The sequence below is a fragment of the Strigops habroptila genome, chromosome 8 (genome assembly GCF_004027225.2).
Source record: "Strigops habroptila isolate Jane chromosome 8, bStrHab1.2.pri, whole genome shotgun sequence".
NCBI classification, from domain to species: Eukaryota; Metazoa; Chordata; class Aves; order Psittaciformes; family Psittacidae; genus Strigops; species Strigops habroptila.
In genome coordinates this window covers 4,651,209-4,676,963 of record NC_044284.2, presented here as the reverse complement: position 1 = coordinate 4,676,963, position 25,755 = coordinate 4,651,209, and the positions used below count along the sequence as shown (strand labels likewise).

At 36.5% G+C, this 25,755-nt stretch overlaps 1 protein-coding gene across 1 annotated transcript in view; it reads left to right on the top strand.

Annotated features, from left to right (window-relative positions):
• Positions 1-3,999: 3,999 nt before the first annotated feature.
• Positions 4,000-25,755, top strand: part of HFM1 (helicase for meiosis 1) — a 35,839-nt gene continuing 14,083 nt past the window's right edge. The window contains exons 1-20 of the mRNA XM_030493606.1: positions 4,000-4,070; positions 4,446-4,567; positions 5,911-6,235; positions 7,005-7,267; positions 8,771-8,818; positions 10,536-10,606; positions 11,948-12,080; positions 14,255-14,406; positions 14,753-14,830; positions 14,969-15,130; positions 15,573-15,773; positions 15,858-15,946; positions 16,849-16,892; positions 16,978-17,079; positions 19,192-19,337; positions 20,854-20,948; positions 21,768-21,901; positions 22,847-22,894; positions 24,153-24,233; positions 24,817-24,908. Of these exons, the coding sequence (XP_030349466.1) occupies positions 4,000-4,070; positions 4,446-4,567; positions 5,911-6,235; positions 7,005-7,267; positions 8,771-8,818; positions 10,536-10,606; positions 11,948-12,080; positions 14,255-14,406; positions 14,753-14,830; positions 14,969-15,130; positions 15,573-15,773; positions 15,858-15,946; positions 16,849-16,892; positions 16,978-17,079; positions 19,192-19,337; positions 20,854-20,948; positions 21,768-21,901; positions 22,847-22,894; positions 24,153-24,233; positions 24,817-24,908 (2,457 nt within the window). The remainder of the gene's footprint in view (positions 4,071-4,445; positions 4,568-5,910; positions 6,236-7,004; positions 7,268-8,770; positions 8,819-10,535; positions 10,607-11,947; positions 12,081-14,254; positions 14,407-14,752; positions 14,831-14,968; positions 15,131-15,572; positions 15,774-15,857; positions 15,947-16,848; positions 16,893-16,977; positions 17,080-19,191; positions 19,338-20,853; positions 20,949-21,767; positions 21,902-22,846; positions 22,895-24,152; positions 24,234-24,816; positions 24,909-25,755) is intronic.

Sequence of the window (25,755 nt, the reverse complement as noted above, 5' to 3'; positions counted from 1 at the left end):
TGCTTTCTGGCTTTGGAATTTATTATAAGCACAAAATGAGTGCTTATTGTATGCTTATAAACACAAACATTTTCCCACTTGTATTCAAATTACTGAGTAACATTGGTGGCTTCAGAGTTTAGTTTCAGACAATGGGTTCATTAGCAATCCTGACTGCATTCTAAGCTCTTTATCATAAAAATCTTTTGTTGTTCTGTGCTGGCCAAGATTCTGTCATGTTGGAAGCAGGAATGAAGTGCTGCTTACCCTTGGCTGTCTGCCCAGTAATTAGATGGGGAGCTGGATTAAAGCATCCCAACATGTGGTGTGAATTTGGGAATATTGTAACATGACAGTTCTGATGAGAGTCTTTTTAAGGTTAAGAATAATACAGACCTCATATATGTTGAATTGTAAAAATGATCATAACCTTTACTGCATTCTTTAACTGACCTAGGCTTCAACAACCTGAAAGAATACACTTGCATTATGTTAACATACGATGACTAAGAATTTGAAATGCAAAGTTAAAAATTAATATTTTCCAGAAAGAAAAAACAAAAGTTGATTAAATAAAAATTATTTGTTAAAATCAATCAATATATGAGAAAATCTCCTGTGTCTCCTTTTCATCTATTTATGTATGAGGAAATACATATTTACAGTAGCTGCCTCTATAGTATTTGTTGAATGGCACGAAGCTTTGAACCAGCTTAAAATTTAGTCTTTCTGACAGAGTTCTGCAATTTATTTTGAATTTACTAGTTCACAAGCTATGCTCTAATGGCAAGTCCAGAATTTTAAGTGGAAATAATAAAATAAAGCAACCTCCTTCTGCATTTTACAATACTTTGTGATACTGTTTCAATTCATGTGAACTGGAGCTTTGTTGCTCTAGTTCAGCATCAAGGATAAAAATACTTCCAGAAATCCACTAGAAAATATTTTAAGGATCAATATGTTCAGTGTACTTGTTTCCTTTCTGTAGGAATCCTTTTGGTAACAGTCATGGCGCAGGAATCGGCTGCCTTACCTAATTTATACCAGGGGAAGAGTAAGGGCTTTGAAACAGAGTAATTCCCAAAACAATCCATGTTTGGACAAGCTCTAAATCTGGCACCAGTGGAGTCCCTCCACATTCCTTTCTTACCGTTTTAAGGAGAATTTAGCCCTTTCCCGTGGGTTTCAGCACTCGCAAGTGTAGTTGGTCCGTCAGGTGTTACGGCCGCGCCTCACCTCAGAGGGAAGGCGGCCGGCGCGGAGCGGGCCCGCGTCCTCCATTTCGTGACACCGGGAGCCCACAGACCCCGACCAGGCTCCCGCCAGCCGTGGAGGGCGGGCGGTGCGAGGGAAGGATCGCCAAAGCATCGCTGCTCCCGCTCGTTCGGCTAGCCCGGCTGAAGGGCGCTCCCGGGGCGCTGTGGTACCGTCTTGGCCCCTCCGTTGCCGCCATTTCGCGCGGTGGTGCTGGGAGGCGCTGTTGGTGAGGTGGGAGCGAGGGGGTCGGGTTCTCTTTCCTCGCCGGGACGGGGAAGGGTCGCTGTGAGGTGAGGATGGTCCCTGCCTCTTCAGGGCACTTGGTGCACAGCTGGGAGTGAGCAGTTGTAATTTGGGCGGAACCCCTGGAGGTTGTGACCTTCACTTGGCCCCCTTGGAGAGAGCACTGAGGTGAAGTATAGAGGTCTGAGGGAACGACCTGGTTTTAGGAGGGAGGTGAGAAGCAAAGGGGCTTCAAAACTGAGCAAAACCCCTTGTGGTCTGCAGCGTTTGTAGTAAGCTGTCTTAAAGCACATACATGAGAGGACTTTGCTTACAGGATTTGGCAAATATCTCTTTGTAAACGTGAATCGGTGGTCTCTGCTGTTCTGCAAGCCCCTACTCCCTCATTTTGCCATCTTGAATATGCATTTTCCCTGTGCTATCATACTCAGCACTGAGAGTATGGAAAAGCCCCCTGGATACCTGTCCATCTTGGACATGTGTTCCCACCACCTTTATTACTATTTTTATTTTTTTCTTCCTTTAAAAATTGGGGGTTTTCGAGAGGGGTGTCTCAGCTGACAGCCAGCCAGCAAGCAAGTGGATGAACACAGAACTGTATTGAAGAGTGCTGTGCTAGGGTTTTCCAGTGTCTTAGAATGACCTTGATGTAGAATAATAAAACAGTTAGGGTTGGAAAGGACCTTAAGACATCTCCTATAGTTTTTATTTACATTATCAAGCAATTGGAATTAATAGAGCCAGGCAAATAATAAATTATGCATGGAGAGCAGGGGCCTGAAGAGCTGGCGGGATCAAGTATTGTGTATAACAAAGACTGTTCAAGGATGGGAATCTGAATGCTTTAAATGGAAGCAGCATAATCATAGATTGACGATAGCTGAGGTATGAAAAGCATTTCATACTGGTGTGCAGTGTTTGCAGCTCCTTGGAGCTGATGGAGTGGTGGTTATTCAGTTGGATAAGTGCTTAACACAGGTATTACTACTTGAATAGCAACAACTTGATAGTACTAGTGACAGATGCTTTCTGTTGCTGCTACTGGTACTCAAGCCTGAGAACTCCTGTTTTAGATTACTGACATTGAAAGCATGGTGGCAGATCAACCAGCTTTGTTAGGATTATTAGTGTGATTTCTAAATTCCAGATTTATTAGTGTGAAGGAAAAAAGTGGCAAAACTTGGCAGCGGGGGAGTGGCAGGAACTGGCAGAAGTGGTGTTGCAGAGTTATTCAGGAAAGGAGTATAAAAGGGGCACTGACAGATTATTTTGTTTGAAGTTCTAAAACCCATCTTCTTCGCTGTTTTGATTACATGCTCTGTATTCTGCCGGTACGGTGAAATGTTTTCTGGTTTCAATTTGAAACATTTCACTGGAATATTTGAAGTTTTGCAGCTTCTGTGGAAGAAAAATATTTTGTAAATGTTTGATTCTCAGCTGACAGTGTGCAGTAATTAAGTAAACCTGAATCCTATTTGCAAAGTGCTCTAAAGGACTTTATTCATGTGTTACTAATGAGATGGTAGAGTACAAAGGAAGTGTTGCCTTTGGTGTTTCTCTGCAGTTAAAGAAGATAGCTTTGCTTTTTTATTTTATCACCAGATTTGGCCTTTATTGAGTTTTGTAAACTCTGTTGATTAACAGGTAATTAATGGTAAAATGGTATTTTACCATTTGTTTCAGTGAATCTAAGATTTTCGACACAAAATCCTTTATGTGGTATTATTTTAGTGAGATCTTTGTTATTTAAAGCTGTTCTTGAGCAAAATTAAAAGCTGTGAAAGTTCTCAGCGCAAGTACATAAAGAAAACATGTCTAATGCCCGGAGTTGGTGATAAATGAAAAAGATTTAACTGGAGTATTTTTGAAACTGTTGTGTACGATCAATAATTTAGACATAATCTCTGGTCTCGATGTTTCAGAACAAACCTGCCAACAACATTAAGGAGTTGGGCCCATACTCCAATTATCCAAGTAAGCAACTTGTACATAGGTTACAAAAGATAATCTGATTTGCTTGTAAATTAAAATGATTGTTGGGGTTTTTTAGGTAACAGAATTACTTTGGTTTGTAAAAACTGATGGAATATGTTCATAAGACAGATTGTATTTTTCCTTCAGAACAAGAAACAGTCTGGAAAAAAAAATACAGTCTGCAGTTGTACAAGAGAATCTTAGCATTATTCATAGAAATTAAATAATTTAACATAAACTTTATCTGGATCTTCACTTTTTCCCTCCTAACATATCATGGTGTAGTATAAAGGTTGTTTAAAGTGCTGTCCTACAGTATATTTTGGTCATAAGAACCATATTTTATCAGGAGAGAGATTCTCTTTTTGAAGAAGAATTAAGGATGCAGGCAAGAGCTCTAAAAGAAAAAAAATCTAGACAGAAAGTATTGGCACTTATAACGAATAAGATTTCTCTTGCTTATACAGGCTCAATTCTAGTTGTTTCAGTTTCACAGTTCCTTGTGCTGCCTTTTGCAGATTAAGAGACTTCATATTTGATCTAAAAATGTTCAACTCTGCAAACATGGTCTTTTCATTGGATAATTTATTTTTTGAAAGACCAGATACAAAACAAAGGTAAATCTTTATTGTTAAATATATCTAATTGTTTTCCACAGTCTGAATTGTTTTACAGCAGAATTATGTTTTTGTAACTCCTTTTTCTGTCTGCCAATAGAAATGGGCCAGAGATTTCCAGGCTCATAACCCCTACTTTGAAATATTTTCCCAAGCACACTGAAGTTTGAATGATGCAGGTGTATCTTAGGCTATAAGAAATATGGGTTAGCAGAAGTTTTGCCTGTTAAACATTCTGAAGTTAAAAATCACACGAATTAAAGGATATCTCTTAGCAAGAGAAACAGTAGGTTGTTTATAATTAGTGATTTTGAGCTAGATGTTATGGAGGGTGCTTAAAAATGCTTTGACTTTACATCTGTGTGTTAAAAATAGGTATCTAGAAAATGAAGAGCCTAAGGTTTGGTGTATTGCACCTGCTCCATCTATTTCTGAAATTCCAGCTGCAGAGGAGTTGCAGAGGGAACTGGAAAAAACCACAGCCAATGCTCATATGGGTAAAGTACCATAGAATAAAATAGAATCATTTAGGTTGGAAAAGACCTTGAAGATCGTGGAGTCCAACCATAAACCTAACACTACCAAGTCTTGCTAAGCTATAATATTTGACATTCATTTTGAATGGCTTAACAAATAATTAGCTTTACAGAGAATTCCTCCTCTCTCTTCTTTAGCTGTGAAATATGAAATGTTCTAGGTATGCAAATATAGGCAAAGAATGTATTTTAGTTGAGAGTGATGATCTTACATGTTTGGAGTGTTAGCAGTCATCTTTGGGCGTATACAGGCTACAAATTTACTGTGCAGAAGTGGGCAAGGTAAGAAGTATGATCAAAATTTCAGCTACTCTACCTTGTTCCATGAAGCATTGTAACACAGTGGAAAGCAGCTGTAAGAGCATAATGCAGGACATGGATCTGATGACCTATCTCCCACCCAAGGAACAGAATGCTTACTTGAACCTCACTTTCTTCTTCTCTTTTGTGGCTTTTTTACAAATTGCTGTTCAGGAGGCCAAGTTTGAATCTGGCCATTGCTTGCTGCTAAGTGAGGTATTCCTTCCATCTGGGCATTCAGGGTCACCTTAAGGAAATTTATTTTAAAGAATTCGGTTGCTTTATCTCTGTCACCTAGATTTCTGCATTTCTTAGCTGCTGTGCTGATTTATGATATTCTCTGTTTAGGCATTACATTGTTAAGACAGAAGGGGTTTTTTTCCTAGTTTCTAGATGGGTAACACTGAAATTAATAGGCTGTGGAATACAGCTGTTCTGTAATCTTGTTGCATTCAATTGCTTACTTCTGCTCTTGCTTTCCTTTTGCTGACAGAAATGCTTGTATGGGCATCCAGATCAGGACACAGATCCTACTGAGAGCTAACCCTGCAAAATGTGATAATTAACCAAGATGACTATGAAACCATCACTATGAATGTTGACTGTTGAGATTGCAGGGTTTATCTCGTGGCTGTTTGTAATAGTTTGACTTCAAGCTTGGTCACTGTGTCATTTGTTTTTTTAAAGACCATCTTTATTCTGGGACAGGGTGGAGAGTTTCTATCATACAAACTACTTTGTAGTTCTAAGGAATAGTTTGTCCCATTAGTTTGTATAAGGAGCATAGAAAGTGACTGTATTTTTATAACTTTTTAATTAACGGTATGCATTGCATTCATCAGCATGAGTCATACAATGCACGCTAAATTTCTTGCAATAAAATAGAAATATCAGTTCATATAAGATGCATGAATTTGGCTTATTCTGTGTGGAAAATATTTACTAAAATTACTATGAATAGGAAGATTAATATTAATAGAAATAATAATTTATTGTTTTTCTAGGAGGGAGAAAGCACCAGAAGTTTATACAACAATGTAAGAGTACCTCTGAGGAAGGAAATGATAAATCACCAGCACCAGTTCAGTTTGGCATAGCCTCTGAAAAAGAAGTGCTCCAATTAAGTGTAGGAGAAAGAGAGAAAATTAGTTTTTGTCATGAAGGTCTGAAAATGGTTTCATTGTTTCTCTCTTCTGATGAAAATAAGTCTAAAATGGGAACAGGGCTTTCTCATCCACCTGGTGCAAATTTTTCACAAAACAAAATAGAAGGTAATTTTCCAGAAAACAGTGATGATGATGAGAGTGCCCATTCAATGTTAAGAAAAAGGTACGTGTCTAGTCAAGTCTCATCATTTATCAGCTGTCAGAATCATATTACTATTTTAGACACGTTTGTTAAACGCAGAGCTTTGCATCCTTCAATTGAAGGTACTTAAACAGGGTTCCAGTCACTAATACTTTTCAGTATAAGGAAAAAAGATGTTTCCTTTTGTCAGTATTCCAGTATTGTAATTGTGTCCTGAGCTCATCCTCTTTTATGAGAAAAGTAAGGATGAGGTTCGTTGCTTTAATTTTAAAGTAATTGTCAGATAACAAAGGATTTTCAAGATACTATTTTGAGTTCTTTATTGACATGGTAATGAGCAAGATGGCAAGGATCACTTGCTTTTCAGAGCAGAAGTCTGCCAGCCAGGAATAGCTTGAGCAGTTCTCAACATTATTTCAGTGCTTCCTGGGAGGAAAGGTTTTACAGATAAACTCATCTTCTATGCCCAGCTCTTCTCATTCCTCAGAACCTGTGTGTCTCTATTGTTCCTAATTATACAGAGATTGACAGTTAATCTCCTATTGGGATTCAGAGCTCATCTGGACAGGCAGTTAATTCAGGTTCTTTCTGGAATGAAAGTAAAGTTAAAATGTATCTTGGAAGGAGTCTTCAGGTAGAAGAATGTCAGATTAAATAAAGTTAGAGACAAACTTTTCTTATGATTGTATCTTACTAGTTCTGCTTCTGATACAAACATACATCATTTTAAAATGTTAGAGAAGCTGTGTAACATTACAAGGAACTCATGAAAATCCTGGGTCTTTTGCAGTTTATTCAAAATGTCTGGTTATATGCACAAAAATACAGAATTGGAAGATAGTCCTATTGATGTGAAAGGAATTGGTACTTACTTAAATACAATTGAAAACATGAAAGAAGTGAAAAAAGGTTTATGGAGGAATAATCATCATGCTCCGATAGCCGAAGTCTCAGATTTTATTCTGCATAGAGTAAATGATGAGAACATTGCATCTAAAAATGGAATTAATATGAAATCATTTTCTAATGCTTCAGAGATTCTGGATATGACAGGTAATTATTATTACTCTCTTTCAAGAAAAATAGTCCACTGTCTGTCTGTGGTTTATAATAGTAATGGATATCGAGGATCCCAGGTAGAGTGAAGAACATTTTCCCACCAGTTCTAGGTGAGATAATTGGCTCAGCTTGGACAAAGATACTGCAATTTTATGGAACTTAATTGCATTGGGTTTTAATATGAGGTGGGTAAACAATTGAAGAAGAAAAGTCACATTTTCAAAAGTGCCAAGTCATTTTGAAAATGTCACTTCAAATCAGTCCTCTAAGCAATATGAGAAAGAGCAGCCTCATTCCTTTATGTGGTGAACAGTCTCATCTTCATTTGAAACCAGAAATTGAAAACGGGATGTTTATTTGTGATGCGGCTTATTCTTGTATCTTTGTACAAAGAGATTTTTAAATAGGAAAAATCCAGAAAATGGAGCAGAGTGGTGGGAGTTTGGATGAAATCATAAAATACTTCTTTTAGAAAATATTTTTGGGTTTTAATAGTTTTTAAATACATGTGGTTTATTTCTAGATTTTAAGCTTTTTGGGACAGGGACTCATTGCATCTGTGGAATGTACCTTGTGTGCCTGGCTGACGCCTGCAGAAATACAGAATAGAAAAGTAGTTCTAGCAGAAAATTGTAGGGTAGAGCTGTGGCTTAGGATGGGATTTGGAAGCTGGTCAGGAGTGGAAAACGTCGTTTCTGTCTGATTGCCTTCTGAGCAATGGTGACTAGGTTTGTGGATGAGTGGAGAATAGTGGATGTCATGTACTTTGACTTCAGGATGACTTTTCATAGACTCATAGAATGGTTGAGAAGCACTGTCTTCTACAACATTTTTGTATCTAAGTTAGGACATTAGCAATGGATTTATAATTGCAAGGGTAGAAGAATGGTTGGACGGTCAGGTTCAGAGGGTGGGTGTTAACAGGTCATACGCTGCCCAGATGCCTGCCACAAGTGGATTACTACTGCAGGGGTCTGCTCTGGAGGAGAGGACTGCCAGGGATCTCATGAAATTCAGCAGTGACAAATGCAAAGTCCTATCCCCAGGAAGAAGAACTTCTGTTCTGTGGGTCCCTTGGGATGGACTGGCTGGGTGCAGCTCTGTGGAAAATGCCTGGGGTCTGAACGTCAGCCAGAGCGTGCCCCAGCAGTAACAGAAGCCTACAGCATCTTGGGCTTTGTTAACAGGAACAGAGCCGGGAAGTTGAGGGAAGTGTTTATCCCCTTGGCACTTTTGAGACCACATCTAGATAATGCATCAAGTTTTGAGCCTCTGGTACAGGCAAGACATCCTCAAACTAGAGTGAGTTCAGCAAAGGGCCACCAAGATGGTCCTTTCAGATGATGAGCTTGTGACCTCCTTGTCCTATTACCTGGACTTTGCTATAGCCTTGCAGTGCCTCGCAGAACACACAGCTTGGGGTCAGGAATGTACTTTTCACGGTTATTGGTTGAAAACCAATCTGGTTTTATAAATTTACTACTTTTATTTCTTTAGGAACTGCAGGAAGAAAATTGGAAATTTTGAGGGCTGTTACAGAAATACGTATCCTTATATCTGCTGTATCTGATTTAGTGATTTTATTACAATGATTTTTACATTTACAAAATTACAGTTCTAATTTGTAGCCATAGGAGCTCTTGCATTACACTGTAATAGTTTTGATTTGTAACATAATACTGGGAATCAAATGATGAATAGGTGTTTACCCTTTGGACTTCCAAAGCTAGAATGAAAATAGGACAACTTATAGCTCATTCATTGCTAAGCAAATTTATTCTTATTTCAAACATTTGAATTTTATCCTCAAAACTGTTTGTTTCTAAAATGTAAACTTTTTTGTTTGCATAATATATGTATTTCAGGCAAGTTTTAATATGGAAACACACATATATCCCCATATACTTTAAATAAAGGAAGAGTGAATTATTATTTAGGCTTATTAGGAAAACTGAATTTTTTTGTCCCGCTTTCTCAGGAGAAAATAAACTTCACCTACTCCTTACAGGTCTGTATTTATGTTGTAGTGTGCATACAGTGTATTTCCATTCTTTAAGCAGGTTTCACAATAATTTTCCTTCTTGGCCCTACCTTGAACCCATAAGACAAATAACCATCCATGTATATATGCCAATTTTATTTTTTTTCCTGTTTTTACACTTTTCCACGTTTTGTTTCTAGTAAGCTCTCAAATGGTATGTTAAATAGCAGAAAGAGGAAATACCTAAATTTAGGCAACTAAAATTCATGTGAATAGCTTTTAGAAGTGTCATAATTTCCAAAATTAATAAGGGCTTGGTTGTTCTGAATTTGCCATAGTCAATGTTCTTCATTTTGAAAATACAGCCCTTATTTAGAGTGGAAATTTTAGAGAAGTTTAAGGAAATATCCTTATTTTCTTTAGTCTAATACTTGCTGATCTTCACCCATTTTTAGTGGTTATACTAAACGGCTTTTATTTCATGTTCTACTTCTTTTCCTTTTCATCTTTATTTATTCTTTTAATGTAACATAAATCTGAGGCCTCAGCAGTTCACTGTTCTTGTTACTGGTGGTGTTATGTCTGACGGTGTGTGCATCCTCAGCCTGATCAGATGTTACAGTTACTCTGCTTGTGTGGCTTCAATGCAAGTCCAGACAAGGATCAACTCACTGGATGTGTAATGCAACAACACTCTTTTCCTCTTACTCATATTTGAGGTAAGAATGTTGTTGTCTGAAGAATACATGATATTAGGCACTGGAAAATATCTTTGAAACCACTGATGTAGATAAATTTTCTTTGCTACTGTTATGACCAGACAGACAACATTATGCTGATTAATTTGTGCTGTAGTACAAATATAATGTGACCATTGACATGTTAGATATGCTAACAGCAGTGCTTTGCTTGCTCTTGTATCTGGCTTGCAGTGTAGAATAAAGCTTTTGTCCCTTGCAGTTTCACATTCCATAATTGTATGCCATTCCATGAAGCCTGTGCCAGGGAGCAGGGTCTTGATTATTGGTATAATCCTGAGACATCTCAAATAGGTAGTGGATTTTTTTGGCGAAGGGGAATATATGGCACACCAAGAATCTAAATAAAGCTACTACATAGTTTAATAAGTTGCTTTTTGATAACATTTTACAAGCCTGTATCAGTGAAAGATTGTTGCATATGTTTGAAGTTTGCATTTAGATTATAAGAAAGATACAAATTTACAGTTCTAAAATAAATTTTATGACTTTCAACTGTTTTAAATTCCTTAATTCTGTCAAGCAACACAATTTAGGAGTATTTTTAAGGAGTTCCCATATTTTAACTATGCGCAGTCTAAAGCTTTGGATGATGTAAGTATGAAACAGTTGCAGTACAGAGCAGTATTTTGTAGATAAATTTAAATAATACTTTGCTATTCAGAACTTAAAAGCGGTTAGATAACTGTAATATATCTAGAATCTCTTCCTGCAATAGGTGAGCAGGGTTGTGTTTAGCTGGGAGAAGAGACCAGAAGAGCTTCTAAAACATGTTTTTGTCAGTTTTAAATACATTTATGTGCAGATGTGAATTCTATGTGGATTTCTGCATACAGATTAGTAATATTTTTTTAAATTATTTTCGTAGGAGGATTAAGAAAAGCAGAACTTGAGAGAAAGTTGTTCTTCTGGAGGACAAGTGATGTTTGTCCATGCCCTTTTGTATCAGCTATGCTCTCTTTAAAACCAAAACTTCTTTTGAAAGTAACCAGATAAAGATTGTATTACAGATATTGCAGAGAGGAGATACATGATCCATCAGTCTTCAACAGAGCATTTGAAATCTTTATTCAACACTAGGGAAAATCCAGTGTCATTTACAAGCATTTATAGGCATGTTTTTTTCAAGCTACTTTTGATGTTGCCAATGTTATTGGTTTAATTTCTTATCCACTATATAAAGAGAAGATTTTAAGAATGGTGTTTATATGAGCAGAATATTTAAATTATATGGGGAGCTGTAGTTTTGCTTTTTTCCCCCCACATTTTTAGTTTTATACATGGATTTGGGTTATTTTTTCCTTACTTCCAAATCTGTGTTTATTTGCTGATGAGAGCTATACATCATATTGGCCTGTAAAATAATCTTGTGTGACTCTTCCCAGAATAATGGAAAACTGCATGTATGCAAGATTTACTTTCATTGAAGTTGCAAAAACACAGTTCTTGGGGCAATAATTTTAAAAACTTAACGTTCTATTAACATGATGTTAAAATTATATCTATTCAACAATATTGCAGTTTTGGCTGCAGATGGAATTACAGAAGGAAAACAAATTGCACTTAGAATTTGAGCACAAAATACCTCTTTCTGATGAGGCTACATTTGGTTCCTGTTGGACATTGGCTGTTTTAATGTCATGTAAAGCTAGATACTGCCTTTTTTGCTTGCTGCAGAATGGTAGACTTCATTCTGTAATAACTTTAAGATGAATAGTGTCTCATTTATGGTTCTGTGGCAGATGTGTGGCAGAAGATGATGTTCTTTTGCTGTAACGTAAAGTTCACAGCTAATGCAGACATTTTTAGAGGACTACATATGTCAATGTAATAATAATTTCTCTGTGTGGTTTTTCCCTAACAGTGCTTTTGGAATATATGAATACGTGCAATGGATAGCTGTGTTATATTTACTACTTTGCAATTCTTTCCTAGCTTCTTTATACAGACAGGAACTTTGTGATTTGTGCTCCGACTGGCTCCGGAAAGACTGTAATGTTCGAGCTAGCTATTACCAGATTACTCATGGAAGCCCCACTGCCTTGGCTAAATATTAAGGTTGTTTACAGTAAGTGTTATGCAGCTTTAAACCTTTTGGTTGCAGCAGTAGAAAATGTCATTCTCTAAATGTGGAGATCTGCATGCCTGTTTTAACAATATGGATATTAAATATGTTAAGAAATTGTAGCCTACCTCATTCATTCAGAAGTTGTTTGTTTTAGGGTTTATTTGTGATACCATTGTAACTATTACTAGTATTTAACAGCACTGTGTAATTGTAGCATTCAGCATTGCCTATACAAATAAAGATAAAGAAATCTTGTGAAGTTTGTCATCTAAGAAGGCAAGATAGACACAAAAAGGGAAGAAGGAAGCAAAGAAAACTAAAATAAATTCTTAGTGGCAGATGCCTGTCTGTTGCTCTGAGAGGAGGATCAAATCTTCCATTTTTACTTACCTGACAAGGTTTCATGCTAACTGTTGCTTTCTGTCTGCGTGTTCAAAGGCAACAGAGCTGTGGTCTTTATGAGTTTAATTGATCTGTGTAGGAACTAAGGAAAATACTGGCGAGTGGTCACAACCATTACACCTTTTATTTTCTTTCCTTTCTGGAGGATCGAATTCATAACATGTAATCAGGTGAAATTGGTGGCTTTGTCCCAGTTTTAATTAATTCATACAGTGATATATTTATCAGTCTTCTATTAATGGTTAATCTTTATATTTACAAAAGTTTCAGCCTAATAATTATATTTTCAAATTACAATGTGTTCAAATTCTTACAGTAAAGCTAGTGTTGATTTAGAGTTTACTGTGTATTTTAAACAGAAGGTGTATAAGCAGGCATGTATTACTGTTTCTCTGTCAGCATATTGAGGTGGAACATTTCAGTGTACTGTAATGGTTTTGCCTTGGTAGAACTGATACAAACTGACTGGTTGGAACTTTGAGTAAGGAAGCAGTTACCTCTTGGTGGAATTAGATCTGTTGACCTTTCCAGGTTTGACAGTGATGGAGAAGGAGACATGTCAGTTTTCCAAGTGCTGGAACAGAGGTGTTAGCTTCTTGTATTAGCTTCTTGTATTCTTGTATAGCAAAAGGTTATTACTTTTGCAATTTTGAGTTAATTGCTCATAGCTTAATCTGTTTTCTGGAGCTGGTGATTTCACTGCTTTATAGGCCACTGGTAATGCTTACGAGATTTTAAACCTCTTTCTGAAGCAGAAACTGGTTCTTTAAATCTCTTCATTTTGGAGATCACTTGTCGGCTGATGTGATGCTGATGGTTCACTGCAGTTGCTTTAACTAGCCTAGGATGTGATCACTGCAAGATCTGTTTGATTCTGCTGTTTTCAGATCACGTGTAGATCACTTCTGGGGGGTTGGAACTAGATGATCTTAAGGTCCTTTCCAACCCTTACGATTCTATGATTCTATGATTCTATGAAATCACTGCATTTTCTGTATGGATTACCCATCCAATATAGACTTACATGTGTTGCTAGAGTCAGTCTGTGCAGAGAATTACTTCTGACTTCTAGGAATCAACCTCCACCTGCAAAAGTATAGTATGTGTCCTCAGTGAAAAAAAAATATTATGAAGAAATAGATTGTGCCAGGAGTCTGTTTATGAGGACCAGCATCAGAACTGCTACCTGCCATATTAATTGCTACTTGCTGTGTTAGCTGCTTGGTGCTGACTACACTTAACTATACATTTGGTTTAGATAGATTTCGATTTCTTCTAGTACACTCTCTCTTGCTCATGGATGGTTTCTCACTTATGACCCCTTTCCTCTCTAAATACAGAGTGCTCAAATCCTTCTGAACTGGAAAAAGGTTGGTATTTGTATGATCTTCTGTTGGAAAAGATGTCTTTCCTGTGGTTTCTTCCATGTATGAGAAAACCTTTGGTAGCTGCGTGATTGTTTCCATGTGGGATTGAGGGGAAAAATTAGGATTAAGAAAGGGCATAAATAACTGTAGTAAAAGGGTTCTGTTTCTGATTGCTGATGGGGAAGAACTGAGGCCCAGAGCTCAACATGGGTCTGTGCACATGGAATAGGATAATAAGGTTAATAATACCAGTTAGAAATTTTATGGTTCTGGGAGCAAAGCTAAAAATTAGGGAAATTAAATTCAAGAAGACATCTTAAAAATCTCTGCATTTAGCACCTTTAGCAATACAGCTGAAGATTTGGTTTACCTGATATAACTCTGATTATTCTATGTTGGTTTTAGTGGCTCCAATAAAAGCTCTGTGCAGTCAGCGTTTTGATGATTGGAAAGAAAAATTTGGACCTCTAGGACTCAGCTGCAAGGAACTGACAGGAGATACATTGATGGATGACTTATTTGAAGTACATCACGCTGACATTATTATCACTACACCTGTAGGTTTCAGTCCCAATTCTTCCCAAAAACTAGAATAAGCAGACGTTAGTAGTCTCCTCGTTGTATTCTAGTAGGACTGCTCTTTTTTTTGTAATAAGTAGTAACTTTATGATCCTTATGCTTGCTTGCACACTGCTGTGCATACTATTAGTTCATAGGAACAACAGCTAGTAATATAATAATGTGCCAGATGAAACATACATGGCATTAGCTTGAATTAAACTGATTTTGTTTCAAGATTCGTTGAAGTTTAGGTGTGTCTGCCTGTACTGTACTTCTGGCATATGTTGGCCTTTAAAGCATCTTTCGCTTTTCGTTGTTTGTTGTGGGGTTCTTTTCTCCTAGGAAAAATGGGATAGCATGACTAGAAGGTGGAGAGACAACTCTATAGTCCAGCTTGTACGACTGTTTCTCATTGATGAGGTAAGAAAATTAATGTTTTATATGCACTGGGTTTGTTATTGAAGATAAAAGGAAACTTGGAAGGTATAACATTTATTTAACACATGTATAGATTATAACTGGAGAAATACTTAGCAAATCTTTTAAAATTCCTAATAGGTGCATGTTATAAAGGATGAAAGCCGTGGTGCAACGTTAGAAGTTGTAGTCAGTCGGATGAAGACTGTTCAGTCTTCTCTTTGGCATCTTTTAGAGAATCGTGACACTGTTCCTCCCTTGAGATTTGTAGCTGTTTCTGCAACAATCCCAAACGCTGAAGATGTAAGAGCTACATTTTAACTGTATTTGAATTAATGTAGTTGTATTTTATAAAATTTATCTGGACTAATAAATTCAGATTGATAAGAGTTGTCATTTTGAAGCTGTCACCTGAAGGCAGCTGTGAGGTAGATGTCAATGTACCTCATGACCTACAACCATATGGAACTATCAGCCAAGTATGGACATGCTTCAAGTTTAGATTTCTGTTTGTGATTTTTGTCTGTAACTACAAATCACAACAGACTTGAGATTTCAGTACAAATTATATTGGTCCTGTAGAAAGCAGCACTTCACCTGTGATTTTAATGATAAAAGCAATGTCAAGTGTGTTAATAGTTTACATGTGACAAAAGCTATGTTAATTATTGTGTGATGCAGTTAGTGCACAGTGAGATTAAAAGCAGAAATTTTTCATTTCCATTCTATTTCTTCTGTTTTAAAGATTGCAGAATGGCTTTCAGATAGTAAGATGCCAGCTGTATGTCTGAAAATAGATGAGGATCAACGACCAGTGAAGCTACGCAAAATTGTTCTTGGTTTTCCATGCAGTGACAATCAGACAGAATTCAAATTTGACTTAACTCTTAACTACAAAATAGCTAGTATTATACAAGCATACTCGGAACAAAAACCAGCACTTGTGGTATAACAGCGTTTCTTTTCATCACATTTGAAACTATTTCTTTGTTTTACAGTGTTGGTTAAAAACCCCTTTTCTTATTTATAGTTCTGTGCCACAAGAAAAGGAGTGCAGCAGGCTGCTTCTGTTCTTGCAAAAGATGCTAAGTTTCTACTGAGTGTAGAACAGAAACAAAGGTATTTTTATATTTCAGTTGTTAATAAGTGTTTCTGTGTTTTAGTAGATCTGTGATGTCTGTGAAGAAAGCTGTTGAGCTAATACAGTTTCTAGCAGAGGAGTGTCTGAACAAAATCATCATCACAGTTGACATTCTTTCTGGCAAACTGGCACTCTTCTTGGGAAGTTTCATTTGCTGCTTAGATTTTCAGGGTACTTTTCACAAACATTCAGTTGTTTCTAGAAGCTGCTTTCTAAGTATTGCAGATGTTAATTCCGGACCTATAAGGCCTTGTATTGCAAAAATTAAGCATATGAATAGTTGAATTGGATGTGGTCTTACTAGCGTTTTAAGTTAAGCCATAAGAAGTCCTTGAATTATCAGGTACTTTTAATAAATACCCTGACCCATGTTAGTTATTATTTACTTCCAGGTTGCTTAGTCCTGGCAGCTGCAGAAGCTACTTACTCATTTTGGACCTCAGACATGGTGGTCTTTGCCTTATGTGAACAACATCTAGATTGTAGGTTGTGACATGAAAAGATGACTGGGCTGGAAAGGCTGCAACAACTGCCCCAGAGAGTCAGTTTATTCCCTTTGCAAAGATGGGGAAGGTGGTGATTGAAAATATCCAAAGAATGTGTATTTTAAACGTTATTATAAGACTTTGTCTTTTTGATAGTCTAACTTGTAGTCGGAAACTAGGAACATCCTTAAAAAGCACAAATGCAGTAGAAAATGTACATGTCAAGGAATACATCTTACAATCTTTAGTTGGTGTAATGGTGTATCTAGTTTCACGTGAAGCTTTATTTTTGCATTTTAAAATCATACTTAATCTTTGTATATTGCACTTAGATTAGTGAATGTGTTTTGTAATTTTGAAGTATAGTATTTAGGGGTTTTGTGTGTGTTGCATAGGTTACAGAGGTCTGCAAATTCACTGAAAGACTCCAAACTGAGAGGTAAATATAACCTACAACTTCTCTGCTCTGTGAATGAATACTTGCTTGAGTAGTATTTTAATTATTATAATTATTTTACTATCAGATCTTTTAATGTATGGTGTGGCTTATCATCATGCGGGTATGGAGGTATCTGACAGAAAAATAATCGAAGGAGCCTTTACTGCAGGAGACTTACCAGTACTTTGTAAGTAAATTTAACTTTGAAAGTCAAAATGCTGTTAATGTATCCTGAGAAGATGCAGTTTGGAAGTGGTAACATTTTATGGTTCTATGGTTTGTTTAACCTTTGGAATTATTACTTTGTGAAATCCAGATAAAGAGGTGTTTGTGTTTCATATACACTTTTACCCTGTGAGTATGCATACACACTGTTATGAAAGACTGTAGAACTTTTCTTCTTTTCAGCATACACAGAGGTCATCCTTCCTCATATGTCTATATAGGTCTGCCAATGTCCAGTTCTTTTCATACCACTGAGCCATCCTGTTGAGGTGAAACTCTCTGCTAATGTGTCTTACCTCAGAGTTCACATGATGGTTTTTTTGCTTGTGTCCTTTGCAGCAGTGAAACAGGTAAAAATACAGTGATAAAGGTAGTCTTTTACATTTATGCTTCTTAGATTGGCAGGATACTGTGTTCAAACTCCCATGCAAGGTGTTTTGATTGATGGGGAGGTTCTTAAGGAGTATTCCATCAGCTGTTACCCGAAATGAGAAGGTATCTGTTTGAGACAGGATGGTCTCATCTCATCCAGGCTTTCTTCTTCTGTAAAAAAATTCAGACCCTCTGGGGAATTGTCTGTGTAGTTCCTGTACAACTGAAAGATTAATGGATTTTTTCTTTCCTGTACAATGGTCATGACTCACGATGAAAATTTAAGGTACATACCCTGACTGTGACCTGGCAACCTTGCTTGAGTTGCATGGCCATGACATTGAAAAGTCTCTGCATCCCTGCAATCTACTGTACTTTGGCTGCCTGGTGCACTGTGTGTGGCTTTGCCAACTGCAGTGCCATTTCTCAATCTCAGGAGACTGGTTCTACAATTGCTTTTTGCAAAAATAACTCTGAAAACCTGGGCCACAGCTGAGCACTGTGAACGTGCATGTGGACTACCACTGACAGAATGCAATGTTGCTTACTGGTACTTGAGTCATTTGAAATTTGTAGTTTGTATGAATATTTCAGGATCTTCTAAAATACTAGAATTACGTTACTACAACTGAGGGGAAACTGAAAGAGGATGGGGCTTTACATGGAGCTTTCCACTTTATATGTCTGTGAGCATGGTTGGGGGTAGAGTTGTAACACACTTTTCACAGATACTCCAAAGGGGAAGAATTCTTTGGTCTTGAAACAGAGTGTATGTATACTCACTCTGTGTGTGTGTGCATACATGTATATATACACACACGTATATGGACTGAAGTCTGATAGCACTGGTAAGTAACCTCTCTTTGCAACTTTTTTATGGTTAGCTCATTTTGCTTTGACAAATATCCCATTTTGCAACCAACACAATGTGACAAAACATAATACATAATATTCTCACAAGATGGGGTGGTTATATCTTTAATTTAGATTAAAGTTTTCGTTCCTGATGCACCTGAATTTTAGTTTTCCTTTCATTTCACAAAAGAATCGGAAAATTCATTAACAGTTTTCCTAGTGCAGTAGTTCTGTCATTTAGCTTGTACAGGTGTATTTCCATGTTCAATTCCTGCCACCCCACATATTTGTTAGAGAAAATGAATTAGAAAACACGTGTGCGGTAATTTGCCACAAACTTGATTGGGTTTTTCTGTGTGAGAGTGTGTATTGGTAAAGTAGTGCAATAGTATTGGTGATTCTGGTTTGGTACCATGGTTATGAAAATGCTAATGCCTGATCATGTAAAATATCTTAAAGAGATTGATCACTGCAAGGCAAGATGTAGTCATGGCTGTATTCAAATATCTATCCATAAAGAAATAAGAGTAATGTTTCTTCAATGTATATGTGTCATATTGAAGATGGATTGGATTCCGGATTATCTCCAAATGTTAAGGAATGTGTAAATAAAAATATCTGGGATGTAATTTGTTAAAGAATACTTTGTAAGAAAATGAATGCTGATGATCAGATACACACAAATTGTGCAAGTACATGTTTGTAATCTATGTCTAACACTCTGTGGTGCAGAATGCCCACTGCCTTCATTAGAAAATAAGAGCTCATAGGAATCAGGAGTTAATTGCTTATTTGCTGCTTTTTGATGTTTTTCATCTTGCAATCAATATACTTTAATCTGATGTAGTTACTACTAGCACCTTAGCAATGGGAGTCAATCTACCTGCACATCTGGTGGTTATAAAATCCACAATGCACTATGTTGGAGGAGTGTTCCAAGAGTACAGTGAAACTGATATTCTGCAAATGATTGGGAGAGCAGGAAGGCCTCAAGTAAGTTAATGCTGTATTATATTGATGCTATCTATAGGTGGATCCGTAGAAACTATTCTTGGCAAAGAATCTACAACAATTTTACTGCAGTATTTGGGTTTTAAAGGGTTGTTATTAATAGTTAAATTACTCCTGGGTAGCTTCTTAATTTAGAAAGACTTCTGCTTGGTTTTGTATTGCTCACAAAAATGTACTGCTTCACCTTGCTCCGGAAAAAGATCTAAAGATCACATTTAGGTTACGTAATGAATGAGGAGTAGAGAAAAAGTAGGAAGCTGGCACACAACTTATAAATTGCATGATAAAGAATCTGCAATATTGAATAGTATTGAATAATAGCACAGAGAACCATGTGCTTTTGTTCTCTCAACAGCAGAACAAGAAAACATGTAATTAAGTTAGAAGTGGAGGGGGAGGGTCAGAAACAGTGCCTTCAACAAGCTCTAATTCATCTTGCTTCCACAAGAGGTTGCTGATGCCAAGAGTGCTGTGTGTTAGAAAGGCTTTAGACATTTCTTTGGTTGTAAAAAGGAAGAGGGGGGTGGGATTTAAAAATAGTTATTTTAATTATGCCTCTTTCAAGTCTCCAAATGGTTTATGTTAAATCTTACACTCTTAAGTCTTTTAATATTCAGAATAAAGATAGATTGAGTGAGTGAGTGAGTGAGCCAATATAAAGCCTAGTACAGGAGACAGGAGATAGGCTGCTTATATTAGCCACTGTGGTATGTTGTATACATGACAGTGTTTTATCTGGATCTGAGATCTTAAACTAGTATGGAAATGGCAGTATTCCTCACTTTCTTAACTGATTGGGTTGGGGCATTTTTTTTTTGCAGAGTAAATTCAGTAAGATTTTGAGAGCTGTGACTCAGAATCCTAAGCCACTTCAACTTACCGAGTCAAGACCTGAAATATTTATCAAGATCTGCCTTTCAGTAGTACATATACTAATCTGATCTTAAAAGAACGCAGAAGTTAGGAAACTTCTTGTATAAAAACTAATAAATCAGTCTAACAGTATTTTTCCCCTCACAAACCAAAATAAGGTGAGGTGGTTTGAGGGTAGATATGAAGATTATAAAAATTTACTATAAAAGGCTTGACTGCTCATTCAAGACTTTCTAATGTTTGGGGATGATGAATGAGAATTTGTATCGGTGAATTATTCTCTGTGGTTGTGGTCAGGAATCCTTTCCTTAGCTGTGGACCTTGTAAGGAGGTCAATAACAGTTCACATTTGTGGTGTTTCTCGACATGTCTCTGTTATATGTACATTAGCACATAGCGGCTGGTGCCTACCAGTCAGCAAGGGCTGGAATCCTGAGTCCTGCTTGCTACCAAATGAGTTACAACTCACCTTTAAGTTAGAGAGACCTTGGCATTCAACAGCCATTTCAACAAGGCTTTTAAGGAAACAGTTTTAAGGTTTTCAACACATATGTGATGAATATTCAACTGGAATTTATTTGCTAAGGGCTAAAGAGCAGGTTTTGTTTGTGGTCTTATTTTTCAGTTTGACACTACAGCTACAGCAGTTATTATGACTCGTTGGAGCACAAGGGAAAAGTATATGCAGATGTTAAATGGTGCTGATATAATAGAGAGCAGGTAAGTAAGCATTTTTTATAAGACTATATAGATGGTAGAATGTTTCATAGTTGCTACAGAATGTGTTCTTTTTCAGGTGGGTTTTGGCGTGTGTTTTTGGTCTATTTAGAAGAAATTTAAGGAAAATCAAACCAAGCTATACAGAAGTTAACAGCCTCTATGTTATTAGCTAAAACCATTTTTTGAACATCTTAAACTTAACAAAAAAGTTGTAGATTTCTGCTGGAAAACTGAAGAAACTGAAATAGTGCATGTTGCAAAGATGAAGAGCAAGAATCGAATCAAGATTGCGTCTCTGAATTTTTAGATGACAGAGTCTGGAGAATAGCAGGCTATAAAATTCACTTGATGTGAACAGAGTATCAAGAGAAACATGTAGGAAAGTTAAGACATTGAAGGGTTAAACAGGAAATTTTGCACATGTCATTTTGCTAAGGTTTAAATTTTCAAATATATTCACAATACCAACACTGTGCTGGAACTTATGAATGTATTTAAACTTTTAAAGCTTTGTTTTCTAAAGAATGTGGAACTTCACAGTTGACAGGGTTTTTATTTTTGCTCGCTGGACATTAAGCCATAATAACTAAATTACACTGTTGATTATTTACATATTCCCTTCAGTGTTCTGTTGATTTCACTGCTTAAAGTGAGCAGTTGACAGGAAGACAAAAATAAAACAACCCAGAAAATTGTTGTGGTTTGGGACAAGGGTTTTGTTTTCTTTTGGGTTTTTTTTTCCCACACAAAATAGTTCTAGCACTTTTTGTGCTAATGATTGGTAAATGTACTTACCTTTTACTTTTTTTCTTTTATTAGCTTGCACAGTCATCTTGTTGAGCACTTGAATGCAGAAATAGCGCTGCATACTGTCACAGATGTCACTGTAGCTTTGCAGTGGATACGATCAACGTTCTTGTACATCAGAGCCTTAAAAAATCCAACTCATTACGGTTTGTTGGTTGTTTTTTTAATTTATCTAAATTATGACACTAGGATGTGTTAGATCCCTGTCGTTTCTTGCAGTTTCTTATGCACTATTATTTCATAAGGGCTTGAAAACAAGATGTGCAATATGGCTTGTGACTTTTTAGGAACAACAGTTTCAGCTGCTTTAATAGAAGTAATAGGAGTTTCAGCATGGTATTTAAAACTATTTAAAACATTTAAAAACTATGAAGAAAGCATTTACAGCTTCTCAATGATCTGTTTCTTTTGGTCTTAATACACTTTACCATGTATTAATGCAGTATCAAGCCATAATGTACTTTTCAGCATGGACTATATAATGTGCTGCTAAGAAAAAAACCCTGTCTAATATTTAATAGGTTTTCTAAAATGAAAGGTCAGTAATCTTAATGCTGGTGTCCTCAGTTTGTCTTTACCAGAACAGCCCCTTGGTCCCAGCCCCGACCATATCTTTGTTGCTGGCCACTTGCCCTACAGCTGATTATGAAGTGTCCTGGTTTTGTTGCATTCAAGTCATTGGGCACTTGCTGGATACAATTATTTTGTAAGGATTTATAGATAGGACTGGCACACAGTACATTAAGTATGTGAAGCGATGTTATGATTTAGGAGGCTTCCTGTAATCTAAAATAGGAAAACTCTACATGTAAAGTTCTGACATTTCTGCAACTTTTAGGACTAATACTTTACATAGGGGAATATCTGCAGCTTTTAGCTCTGTACATTTGCTCTAACAGTCACTTGCTGATACTTAGAGACTTACACTATGTAAGGCTTTTGACTTGTTCCCAGTATAATAAATAAAATTTACCAATTTGGGGTATTTTTCTGGCTCCCCAAAATCAGTAAATCAGTTTCGATGAGTAAGGATATTGAGGAGGAAGTATATCATTGTATTAGGTTAAAGAGCCTTTTGTCTTTCCATGAAGGTTTTTCATCTGGATTGGATAAAATTGGAATTGAAGCAAAATTACAAGGTAGGTGACTTTTAAGCTTTTTTGGGGGGAATGTTACATTTTAGGGCAGAGTCATCCATGTTTATTACGCATCTACATTAATTTCAATAGATTCATTCACAGAACAAATGTAATTTACTATGTTATTGATGTTGTTATAATACTTTCAATTATCAGTACATTTTTACTGGTAGAAAGGTTTTTCTTGTGTAGAGAAAAAAAATGCCTTTATCTCATCTCCATATACATACTCAGAAATGTAAATTTTGGTTGCTTTCCCTTTGGATCTCATCTGCTTTCATTAATTTCTCTTATTATACTTGCCAATTTCTGAAAGAACTCTTTTGCATCTTCCCTTCATCATAAATTTAACCTTGAAAACAAAATATGTAAAATGCAAACATCTTCACCTTGTTCAGAACCAGTTTAAAATTAGAATCATAGAATCACAAAATGGTTCGGGTTGGAAAGGACCTTAAGATCATCCAGTTCCAACCCCCTGCCATGGGCAGGTTCGCCTCACACTAGACCGTGTCGCCCAAGGCGCTCTCCAACCTGGCCTTGAACACTGTCAGGGATGGGGCATTCACCACTTCTTACTTATCAGTAAGAGTTACCTAGTTCCTATGTTCATTCAGTTATTTTCTACCTTTTCCTCTCTCTTTTGACCAGAACATTTCTATTTTTGGCACTTATGTTGAAAGGAATGGAGGGAATGAAGCATGTTACTACCTAAATAAGCTTTTATGTGAGAAGGCATGGTTTGAAATCACCTCTACAGATAGTGCTAGGGTAGAAGCCTTCACTTATAAATGCTTTTTAGGTGTAGATTATACTTCCTGGAAGTACTCTGATCTTAAAAACCTCTCTTTACAGTTCTTGCAGAAAGTAGCTCCTTTTCCCTGAACACATGAAGTATTTTGTATTAATGTATGTAGTTACGTTCTCATACACTTCATGTGCAACGTGGATGTTTTCTGATTGCTATCACTTTGAGTGCTTTCCCAACGTACTTTTAAAATTTGAACATTGTATTAATATAATTTTTGCCTGAAAAAGAGTTGTGTTGTCCTGTGTCAGTATCTTTCAGTGAGCTTTCCCAAGGTAGAAGTTAACCACCAACTTTAGCGGAAGCAGTTTCATATACTAAAACCTTTACTTGAGTTCCATGGAATTACTTGGGTACACGTTCATTGCAATTTGATGATGTTTCTGGTTTGTACATAGATAAGTTTTTCTGCATATACTAAAACTACATGTATTTTCAATTTGTTGACAGAACTGTGTTTGAAGAACTTAAATGATTTATCATCTTTTGATTTGATCAGGATGGATGAAGAAAATAATTTCAAACCAACAGGTAACACCTTTTTGAAATAAACTGATTTTCAGCAGTGATGTTGAGATAGTAGTGAACTACAACGGGTCATAACTTAATAGGACCCATTAATAGGAGTACAGAAATGTAGTAGAAGGTAGAACCTGAGAGATTGACTAGAATATATGAACAAGTTTCTTTAATAAATCATGGAATTCTCTTAGTGTTGATCCAGGAATAGATCTCTTGTTGTTACAGAAAATTACCACAGAATAATTGGATGTGACACAGTGCAATGAAGGATGGGTTTTATCAATACCTGCTCTTCTCTACAATCCTCTGCTAGAGGTGGTTGGCTTCTCAGTGGCCACAGTTCACATTCTGGTATATTAGTGTGAATTCATCTTCATTGGAGAAAACTGTACCTGGCGGGTGTTTCTTTCTGCCACTCTGTGATGGGGTCGGTAACATCCACCAGACAGCTGGGGGCAATAACATGCCGAGTCAGTGGTGGTAGATCTCACAGAGCCCTCTAATAAGAAAATCAAATTGATTTTGTGACTTTAAAAATAAGTGAAAAGCATTTGGCATGTTCATTTTTTTAAGGTATATTCTTCTTTTGCAGAGACTGGAAGATTAATGGCATGGTATTATATTGCATTTGATACAGTGAAACAATTTTTCACAATTAAGGGAACAGAGACTTTAAACGAATTGGTAATTTAACTTTTCTAAGAAAATGTACATATGATCAATTGATTTTAAGCAGATTCAAAGTTAAGCAGAAGTTTTAATTTAGTTTAAACAGCTCAGGCTTTGTCTATGTAAAGTTTCAGAGACTACATCTAAATAAATTCCGTATGGAATATTTTTGAGGCTTTGTACTCTTTGAGATCTTTTGATTTCAAGTTCTTTCTACCTTCGCTTACCTTGCTAATGAAGATAAAAGTTGCTGAAGCTGTTCTGTTCACGTATTAAACACTGTATTGTGGTTTAGTAGTTATGTTTTAGTGCCAAAACAAGCTGCATGGAGAGCACATTTTGCTTTTAAAGGAATGTTATTGTCTTTCTGGTTTAAGTAATTTTCCTCTCTCAAATAAGAGGTTATTGCCACTGTTAAGTCACAAAAGACATGTTCTCAAGCAAATACTATGGTAGAACAGATTGGTCATGAAAAAATGGAATGCCCTTTCTCCTAAGGAGATCTTGTTACTAAAGTATAAAGAAAGTAAAGTGAAACACATAAGAGAGAGCACAAATTATTTATATTTAGCAAAAATTATTTATATTTGCCCTTATATGTCATAAAGTGTTAGCTGCGTGGTTGATTTTTGGATAACTTCAAGTGGAATAGTAATCTAAAACCAAAGAAGTCTTCCCATTTAATAGCCTTTATAGGAAGATAAAGTTGGTCAGTATTAGAAAGAACCAACTGAACTTTCCATGGTCATAGGGTTGAGACAATAATGGTTTTTCAAAAGCTTCTTCTTTTTAAAAAGAAGGTAATTGGAAGAAGTGGTAGAAAAAAAGACAAAGAATGAATAAAAAAGTTAAATTTTTACAG